Consider the following 11,261-nt stretch of genomic DNA (forward strand, 5'->3'; position numbering starts at 1 on the left):
AAAACTTCTGTATGGCTTCTGGTACTCTTTTGTGATTTAACACCTTGATGCTCACAAGGGTTTGCTGAGACAAAGAATCTATGACAAAGTTGCACCTTTGGCCATCTAGCTTTCCTGTCACATAGATGCTGTGTGTGCTTGGCATTTTACACCTAGCTGTAGGGACTTTCATGATGGGGGTTGGTGAGTGTCTCTCAACACCAACCACTAGTGGTCTCCTTGAGGCTGGCTTGTAGGTAACATTCCTCCTACACTGGCTCCTCAAATGTCCGTGCTTTTCACAATTCCAACAACCTTTCTGGATACCAGCTTTTCCTGCTGTGGCATCTCCCCTGTGTCGAAGTTGCCAACATTGAGCTCTCTTGTGCTCTTCTTGTTTCTTTTCTTTTTCCTCCAACCACTGCTGTAATTTCTCTTCTCATTCTTCTTGTTTCTTTTCTTTTTCCTTCAACAGCTTCTGTAATCTCTCTTCTTGTTTATTTTGTTTCTTTTGCTGTTCTTGTATTGCTGCCATCAAATCTGCTAAGCTGTAGTTTGATTTGCCGCTTCTCGTTTCCATTTTTTTTTGTCCCACTCTCTGACACCAATTTGTTATGTCTCCGTTCGTTCGTTAATTAATTTTCCGTAAATTCGTTCCAACGAAACTTTAGTGACACAAGTCCTTTCTTAAATAAAAGTGGTTTATTCTTTCCAAATACAACTTTAATTATACACTTAATTTCAACACTCGCTCTATAACAACGCTATAATTCTCAAAGAACGTCTCATGTACTCGTGCTCGACAATACTCAGTTCAATTACACACTCTCTGACTGCAGTACAATTACTCACTGACTCTCCGTCGCGTCGTGGCCAGTCTTATATATACCAGACTACCCCTAATCTAGTAATCTCCCGACAATTCACGAAGGAACAGGATCACACAACACCATCATAAGCTGAAGTAGGTTTGATACTGTGCTCTTCACAAAATGATGTTAATGTCAGAACAATTGAAATTTCAGCTAATTTTACTAAGATGCTTCTGTAGCCAAGCATGAACTGCATAAAGTAAACTTTATCTCTTGCACTTTTCTTTTTGTCTTAGATACATGTGATTTGGTGTCTTGGTTACTAGCAAGATTTTTCAAATAAAAAAACAGTAACTTTGTTGTTTTTCAAGCACCTTCACACTCCCCAGTATGTTTAATAACCACCTAATGCTTTTAAGTCCACTAAAATGATCAAGCTTCTAATCATGTATTTCTCCTATTACTATCAGTTCCTGGCTCTTTTTTTTGAGGAATAGTAATACATCTTGGACACTGCTTTTATTTTTCCTTCCGACGTATCTAAACAGGGTACACTTTTGACTGCATCAAGCACAGCCAATTCCAGTCTGTAAACTATGCAATTATGACTATTTGTGGTACACACGCTGTCAGGCATGTAGCCACTCCTGCTTCCTACGCCACCACAACAAAAGCTCCATCAAAGATTATACTGCACAGACAACCTTCTTCTGCAACAGTTCCTTTTCAACAATACCAGACTAAGTGATTTTGTTAGCTAAAACCAACACAAACCTGCTGTTTTCAGGAAAATCTGCTGCCTGATTTCGCTTGGTGTGTACAATTAATTGCTCCAATAAAGCCAGGATAGGCATAGTTATCGACGTCTCCTATTACTATCACTTCCTGGCTCTTTTTTTGTGGAATAGTAATACATCTTGGACACTGCTTTCATTTTTCCTTCCGACGTATCTAAACAGGGTACACTTTTGACTGCATCAAGCACAGCCAATTCCAGTCTGTAAACTATGCAATTATGACTATTTGTGGTACACACACTGTCAGGCATGTAGCCACTCCTGCTTCCTACGCCACCACAACAAAAGCTCCATCAAAGATTATACTGCACAGACAACCTTCTTCTGCAACACTTCCTTTTCAACAATACCAGACTAAGTGATTTTGTTAGGTAAAACCAACACAAACAAGCTGTTTTCAGGAAAATCTGCTGCCTGATTTCGCTTGGTGTGTACAATTAATTGCTCCAATAAAGCCAGGATATGCATAGTTATCGATGTGTCCTTAAATTCATCCCCATTTGCTGCCTGTAATTTACACAAACCAACAAATTTATTCAAGAGCTGTTCTTCCTTGGCTATATAAAAGGCACTGAAAAAAGCCACATCATTATATCAAATGTGACATGCTCATCTTAGTGACAATTGTTGCCATAAACATCTGGCCAAAATTGTGTGTGGCTGTATGGACATTTGCACATTTTTTGTGAGTTGCAGAATTGTTATGGGATTTTATGCAATCTTTACCCCTGACTAAAGGACTTTCACCATCTGTGATCTGAATGAGTTTCGGACAATTCATTCTTTATACCACCATGTATGAGCCATAAATGTACTTTAGTCCACAGTGGTATGAAAGAACACTTCCTTTTTTTTTTCATATTCATTTTTTTACTGTTTGCCTCCTGGTGCTATGGAAGAAGTCATTTATCTCTGGCTCCACAGCTACTAGCAAAATAATTTCACAGATCAGCCATATTTTGAAAGAAAAGATTGGCCTTTTCTCTCCTCATGCTAAACAGAGGCTCATCAATGATGATTGGCTAACACAGTTTGATAATATGTTGCAAGAGGAAACAGAAAAATTGTTAATGTTTGTATCTTTCCTTCTGAATTTCTAATTGAATATGAAAATTTGTTGAGTGCTAATGTTGTTTTTTTGTAGTTTGGTTATTATGAGCTAATTTTATTTTTTTGAGATATTAATGCTGATGATGGAATTCAAAGAAATTCCGAAACATCCTTATTAAAGATGTTTTTGGATTGCTGTGTTTTTAATATTTATTATAAAATTTCGTTTTCCACTTGATGAATCAGTTGTAAGTAAAAGCTGTTTTAAGTATAAAGTACATGTAAGGCAAGATATATAATGAATTATACTGCAAAGCTGCTAATTAGATGTCTTTCAACAAATGAAAACAAAAAATTAAAATAAAAAAACCAGTAACAGCAGTTTCAAGATAGACTAGATATGAACTGAATGCATTTAAACTCAGTAGTCCAAAAAATGTCTCGTGTCTCTGCAAGTTTTGATGTATACAAGGGAGAGGGAGGTAACAATGTAGTGAGGAGTCCAGAGGAACACAGCACCTAAGACAGTGCAATGGAAGAAAAATGGAGGAGCCTAAAGGATCCCAAGAAAGTTCCAGTGATTGTGCAACACCCACTGAAGGCATTGCATGTCAGCAGGACCCCATGGGGAGGAGGGATTCCATGGAAGCCCAGGTCCCTAAAAGAGAGAACTTTGCACACAGAAGGAGAAGTTGTGGCTTTGGAAACCAAGCACTCCATATCTCCCAAGCATAGAGGAGAAGACTGGGCTCTGCTGAGATAACTGTTGAAAAACACTGCCAAATGAATACAATATTGGGTGACATGGGATTTCTCCAGTTTGATAAGCCATCCCAAACAAGATGCCTCCTGAAAGAGGAAATGGGTATGGTGAGCTTGTTGGGAAGAGGCCAAAAAGAACTAGTTGTCCATGTGATTGTGAAATCACAGTCCCAGTTCATTAATATGACAGGCAAAGGCCCTGAGTATGCAACAGAAAACATATGGAGCCAATGCCAGACCAAAAGGGAAAGCACAAAACCGAAAAACTTGATCCTATGAACAAACTAAAGGTAACAATGAGATGCAGGAAAAATAGGAATATGAAAGTAAGCATCTGAAATGTTGACCTGGATCATCCAAAGACCTGGAGTGAACAACCATCTGAGGGTGAGAAAAGACTCTATGGTGAAATGTGAGAGGTCTATGAAGCAGTTGAGGTGGGAGAGGTTCAGTAACCAGATGCCAATCCCCTGTTTTCTTGGGGACAACAAACAGACAGGAATAAATTACTAGAGAAGGGTGAAACACTTGTTTTATAGTATCCTTTCTCATGAGATCTGGCATCACCTTGGAGAGATGCTGGCAAGAAAGTGGATCCCAAAGAGGAGGGTGAAAAAAATGAAAGAGATAATGGAGGAGAAGTGGAAAAACGAAGAAATAGTGCTTCTACTAACACTTGAAGAACCTAGGAATCTGCTGCAAAAAGATGCCACAAATGAGCAAGCCTGGTAAACTGCTGGAACCTAAGGGGTAGTCACCGACAATACTGGCATCTGAAAAAGCGACAATGGGCAATCTTCTGACTCATAACTGAAACACAGGAAAGTGGAACTGGTAGAGATGAGGAACACACAAAAACAGGGACTAGAGAGGATTTGGAAAGATGAGAAACAAGAGAGGAGATAGAGGAATACAGGCTCACAGTCTTCACCCAAGATTTAAGTATCAGGAACATCCCAAAAACAGACTGGTGCAAGAAAGAAGCCAGGCAAAGCTCAAGCAGATGCACATGTGACAAAAGAGTATCCTTACCAAGTAAGTCCAAAAAACAAAGCAGCCATATATATGGAGGGTTAAAGCAGAAGAAGATATATGCACCAATATAGGGAAAAGGACACACAAATCCACCAAAAACCCCTCAGGAGAATGGTGGATAGCTTCAGAGAGGAGATGAATAGTTGACAGATAACAGAGGATAGTCATGAGGGTAAGACAAAGATGAGAGAACTGGGCAGTGGAAAAATGAAAAGTGGCAGTAGGATCAGAGTCCCATGCTTGAATCACTGATTCCAAGGTCTGAGAATCAAGAGATGTAAACTCTGATCGATGGAATCACAAAGCATGCAAGTCAGCCAAATGTAGGAGTCTATGAATATTGGTACCTGAATGCAGTTGGGTAAGGAATTAGTGAGGGGTAAAGCCAAAAAATTGGACGTCAGGCCAGAATGAAGAAAGGAGGGGTAGAAATCATATGAAACAGGAGGAAGAAACAAAAGGTAATAAACCTCAGAGATCATGTACAGAAAGGCTGAGGAAGGACGAGGGAGATCCATAGGGGTAGACTGAGAAGAGCTGCTAAAAAGACTGTCCAACTCTTCATCCTCAGGAACAAATTCTCCAGGAAATGGGGGATCCAACAATGGCTCAGGAGACATTGCAGCCCGCATGTAAGAATGTAATTCATGATGCACCAAGGCTGAGACCTCCTCCACAAACATTGTGGGGCCCAAAGCCACAGTAGTATTTAGTGTGGCAGGATCCATACAGAAGCTGTAGTTGTTACATGAAGTTAAGAGTTCATCGTGTGGAAAATAAAAACTTTTCAGAAGAAAAATTAAAATATAAATGACAACAAACATAAAGTTGTCAAAAAGGTAGCAGAAAGTTAAAGTGAACATGAAAATGCAAAGTACTAAGTGAAAATGTAGCATGACTGCACTTGTGAATGCCAAGTTGAGAAGTGATGAGTGGTCTACAGTATAGAGAAAATCTATTGCATTAGGAGGGTGACACACTCCTGTTGGTGAAGGGTTGTTGCATGCTCATTTGAATGCTACAGAGCAACTATACCATGTGTAAATACATGAGGGTAGGTGGGAACATCATGGTTAGTGGCAAGCAAAATTTATGCAAATACAGGACAGCACAAATCAAGGAAAGCTCTTATGTAAGTGAAGGAAAAGTATTATATCTAAAATAGTAATTACAAGAGAAAGAATAGGTTAAATTAAATTTATAACTAGCAGACTAAAAGTGCTTGTCCCATTCACTTAAGTTTATCAATTTTCTATTTACTAAGGAAAACAAATACTGATATTTGGATAGTATATTCTGCATTACTTTTGACAGCTACAAGTGACAAGCAACAAAAAGTACACCTGTATTGATTAAGGATTATTAACTGATTTATTCTCTAAGATCATTTACTCAGTATGACTGTCATTACCTAACAAAATATACAATAACATCATACATGCAATGTTTAGATGTTTAAAAGAATGGTAATCTACCTGATCACGTAAAAGGTATTCAAACTCAAGTACACACCTGGAAATTTCATTAACTCCACTCTATGTCCTTCTCTTTTAAGTACTTCAACTAGTTTGTGACACTGAGTAGTTTTCCCTGCACGGTCACATCCCTCAAAGACAATAAGAGCTCCTCTTCTCAGAGCTTGATTCATGGTCTTCTGATTTTTCACAAGAGAAATCTGAATGATAAATATAGTTAGTAAATTTCGACTTCAAACTCCTGCAAGGACTAGAAATAACATCCTACTATTTTAAGGATGAGAGAAGCTGTGATATTCTTAAGTAAAGAGTTATACACAGATAAGTCACAACCACAATAACTAGAGGAAGGCTATGTTCCAGCTGGGAGTTAGTCACTGATGAGTATTGGAGATGAATTTTAAGATGTAAAAAAAAAAAAGTTACACAGTTATTTATTTGACTGACTGTGAATGGAATGACAAGTAGGACAAGACTGTCTTACTTACTAAATTTCAAACACACATGTCCAGTTAGAGGACAAAGAAAAGACACTTATCTAACTTTAGCCAATGAAACACAAGAATGCAAAATGACCACTCTGTTCTCAGAGGAAAGTTGGATTAGCAACAGGTGAATATCACTTTCCACTAACTTAGAGTCCAACAAAACTGTGAGAACATAGAAATAATGCAATCTCAAGACGTGGGTTTACAGTGATCAAAACTGAATGCTGTTTGAAAATATAACAATAAAGCTGTAGAAAGGCTAGCAGTTATGATAGTCATGACTACCACAAAGCCATTCAACTCATTTTGGTTGTTCCTAATTGATTAAGACCCAATCTAAAGTTTTTTCTTCAGAATTATAAATCCAATAAAACTTGTAACACTCATAACTTAATACTCTAACAGAGATATAATGCTTAAAAAGTGATGCTTGGCATTTGGTGGACATCAAAGGAGTAATTCATTTCAAACTCCTCAATCCACAGCAATCTGTCAATGCAAAGATTAATAGTCAGCAACTGGAATGTTTAAATCAAGCCCTTCAATCATCAATCATAAAGGTATTCTTCTTCTCCATGACAATGTACGTCCACATGTGGCACATTTGACGCAACACAAGATTATGGAATTGGGTTGGGAATTTCTTCCCCAGCTGCCATATTCTCCAGATATGGCACCATCAGATTACCATCTTTTTCATTCACTGCAACACCATCTTAATGGGAAAACATATGCAAATGTGGAAGGTGTTAAAGAGGACAGTGACATGCTTTTTGCTTCAAAGCCAAGTAATTTCTTTAATCGGGGCATTAAAAACCTGATTGTAAGATGGAAAAGCATCATTGATAAGAATGGAGACTATTTCATTTAATAAATGTTTTGTTTTGATATATATAAGTTGTTCAAGTTTTTTCATCTAAAAAAAAAGCAACATTAATTTCTTGACGATCTAATATATAATTATTGTAATTAGTCATTCAGGAAAGCACATAGGAAATTCGCATTTAATTAGATTTTCAGGATGCTTTCTGACCTTAGTAGCTCTTAGTGTTATTTTTTATAAGCTTTGACTTATATTTTTATTTTGTATAAGAGCATCCTGGTTGATGCTGTATATCTTCACTTTCAAGAAGCCTCAGATAGTGTCTCACAAGGTATTCTTTGGGTGATTTTTAATCCTCAGAGATCTAATAGAAAATGGAGTCAATAAATAATTGACTTAGTAGTAACTGTAGAAAGACTTAAGTCCTTCTTATAAGTCATATTTTCTCAACAATATAAGCCCTTCTAGCTGTAATAGAATTATCAGGAAACTTGAAAATATTGCTTCAACAATCCAAGTTATTTACATAAATACCAAACAATGAAGATCTCACAACAGCTGCCTTAGGAACCTCAACATTCACACTCTTTATACTAGAAAAATGCTTATTTATCATAACTATCTGAATACCAGTTTCATGATACTTCAACACCCTCCATGCTTTCTACCACAAATCAATGGTCTATTCAATTCTTAACTCATATAGTTCATTATTTAAGCCAGTAACTTGAATGAATACTTGGAGAGTAGTACTTTCCATTTCACTGAAAGAGCTGGTTCTATTAAGAATGCTTCTCTGATTCAAAATGACCACAAGATGTTATGACAAGGTCAGATAATCAGTCTTAATATTGAGAATTATAGCTTTGCACTAATGAAAATTAAGGAGAGCTTTCTTCTTGTGTGAGAAGAGTATAAGTTCTGTGATAAAAAAAACAGAAGTACTTGGATTTCAATTGGTGAATGAGACCTAAATAAAAACTTGAAAGAATTTTTAAAATGTATTGCATCATCACACACCCCAGTGGTATGTCTGCAGACTTACAACTCTAGAAACTGGGAAATAAAAAATGTCTAACCATTTTTTTTTCAAATCATAAACTTGTGTTCTCTCATCCTTTTGTTTTCAGAATACATAACAGAAATCAGAGGCATCCAAATACATTACCTTACACTTATTATAACTAAAGTTCATTTTTCAGAAATCTATCAAAGTTAATACTTGATCCAAGAGATTCTGTAGTACCTAAATACTGACAAGTTTAAAGTCATCAGTAAACTTCTTTCATTTATTAACTGTGCCTCTATCGGTATCTTTAACATAAATATGAAAAGGCACAAGTGACTGCTTAAGGCCAAAATTAAGTATAGCTCACAAATATATATGAACTGTTTTAAATAACTAGGCAATATTTACTGAAATTTTGAAAAATGACTTAGATATTTGTGGTATAAGTTCTGAATGGGTTTTGTACAGCCATAATATTTACATACTATAGTATAGCTTAAAGTACCTGAACTACATATAATTCCAATAGTCCTATAAATTATTACATTAACCTTATTCATAAATTTTTAAAATCCTGTTAATAAAACCAAAAATTTCTGTGACATTTAAACTACATTTAAATATTCTACAGAGCTTATAAGTAATATATTTAATTTTGCTGTTGTGATGGGTGAGGGTGGATCTTGGTGGATTAATTGGCCTTTTTCCACATTGTCATTTTTGGTTTGTTCTTATTAGACTAGTTATTCAATCTATGCTTATTGTGTGAAAAGCTAAAACACATTCATAATGCTTTAAGTTTACTGCAGTGCTGTGGCAAACTATGCACTTCTGTGTGTTTATTCTATTTATCATTTCATTTTTTTAAGTGTTTAATCAAATCACAGGTTTTGGCTAAAATAAAGATGAGATTTGTTATCCCTCGCCTAACTGATTAATTGATAAAGTAGTTAAATAATTTTTTCTGTCAACTTTGTTTTTTTTCTCTAAATTTTTTTACAGCCAGTTTCAATTTTACTTTGCTTGAATATGGCAGTGACAACAATTCCCAGGATGTATACAGTAACTTAATACAGTTTGCTTTACCCTGGTAATATGAAACACGAACACCATACTAGGTAAACTTGGACAAAAAGTAAATCAGGCGTAAACTGTAGCAAACCTCAAGTAATTGATTAACAATTTTGGAACAAGTCCATTCTAGACAATGCTGAGGAAAATAATGCAGTTAGTTCAAGTGCAAATGCTTAGATAGGAGTTACTGTGCAAGGATATTGTGTCACCTTCCTATTAGTGGAGGGCTATCAATACATGATGATAACATCATGCACAAGCACAGTTCACATTAAACATATTTTTTAAGTGGAAAGTAGCTCAGACCTCATTGCATGCAAATCTCATAGTCAGATGCTTGAAGATATTGTTACGTCTCCGTTTGTTAATTAACTTTCCGTAACTTCGTTCTGACGAAACTTGCGACACAAGTTCTTTACTTAATAAAACTGGTTTATTCTTTCCGAATACAACTTTACCGATACACTCAGCTTCAACAATCGCGCTAAACAAACGCTATAACAATGAACATCAATAATACTTCTGACCGCAGATCAATTAGTCACTGTCTATCCACACATTACCTTCCCCTCTTTTATATACCAGCCTACCCTATATCCAGCAAGAACTAGAACATTCGCCAAAGTACAGGATAATTCTAGAAAGTAGAGAGCGTGAGAATCACATGATCTCGATGACGCAACTGGATAAAATGTGGTCGGCGAGGTAAATCAAAGGTGGTGCATGCCAACAGGCTTTGGCGTTGTCACGGTCCAGGACATTTCAGTTGTAACGAAATGAGGAACAGAACAAATGACGCTGCTGAAGATGTGTCACCTGAAAAAGCCACTGTTGATGAAGAAACTCTACCCAGTTTAGAGAAAGAAAACTGTGAAACCATAAATGAAGTAACTACTACTCAGTTTTGAGAAAGGAAACGGCGAAGCTCTTGATGAAGTTACTACCACTGATGTGACTGTTATCGACGATAGGACATTTCGTGATGAAGCAGATATTGGTTATTGATTTATTGTATGTGGTTATTGTTCGGGACGAACAATATTAAGGAGGGGGCAGTGAAAGTCACGTCTGAGAGGCGATCCACTATGTCATATGGGCCTTCCCATGGAGATGACAACTTAGGAGACTTCCCTTTGGTCTTCCTGGGATTATACCACCATACTTTGTCTCCTGGTACAAAGCTGACTTTAGTAGATCTCTTATCATAAGTTAACTTCGTCGAATCAGCAGACGTTTTCAAGTTTGAACACACTTGATGGTGAATATCATCCATCCTTTCCGATAACACTTTCACAAACTCTGACACATTCTCAGGCAACTCTTAAAAGCGAATTAGATACATGAAAGGATGATCTATTGTATTTTACACAGGGAGGATACATTAACCATCGACTTAATCAGCCCCAGACAATGGCAAGCCCCTTCCAGAGCCCGCAGCTAAACCCTAATGCAGACATCTTCAGTCCTGTTAGAAGTCACATCCCAGATATGAATGTCAGTACTAGGAGTGATTCAGTAAGAAGGAAGCCACAAGATTACGATGGGAAAGCACCGTGGGAAGCATGTAGAGCACAGTCTGAGCTACTGGCAGAGATGAATGAATGGACAGAGGAGTAGAAAGCAGTATATCTGACAACGAGCTTGAAAGGACAACCACTGGAAATACTTGGACAATTGTCAGCAGATGGCAGGCACAACTATAGAGCACTGGTAGCGGCTCTAGAACTCAGGTACGGAACCCAAAATCAGTCGGAAGTCTACAGGGCTAGGTTTAGGACGAGAATCCGTGCTAAAGAGGAGAGCCTGCACGAGCTGGCATAGGATTTGGAAAGCATGGCACACAAGCCCTACCCAACTGCACCACACGATCTCCTTGGGTTGTTGCTGAGGGATCAGTTCGTAGATGCCTTGGACAGTCCACAACTTAAGATACAAGTGAAGCAAGCACACCCCTGTA

The 11,261-nt window shown here is 37.3% G+C and overlaps 1 protein-coding gene across 1 annotated transcript in view; it reads right to left on the reverse strand.

Moving 5' to 3' along the window:
* LOC106472663 (thymidylate kinase-like) overlaps nucleotides 1–11,261 on the reverse strand; it is a 34,168-nt gene that overhangs the window by 18,440 nt on the left and 4,467 nt on the right. The window contains exon 2 of the mRNA XM_013933321.2: nucleotides 5,948–6,110. Coding sequence (XP_013788775.1) covers nucleotides 5,948–6,083 — 136 coding nt within the window. The 5' untranslated portion in view covers nucleotides 6,084–6,110. The remainder of the gene's footprint in view (nucleotides 1–5,947; nucleotides 6,111–11,261) is intronic.

The sequence above is a fragment of the Limulus polyphemus genome, unplaced genomic scaffold, assembly GCF_000517525.1.
Source record: "Limulus polyphemus unplaced genomic scaffold, Limulus_polyphemus-2.1.2 Scaffold123, whole genome shotgun sequence".
Lineage (NCBI taxonomy): Eukaryota > Metazoa > Arthropoda > Merostomata > Xiphosura > Limulidae > Limulus > Limulus polyphemus.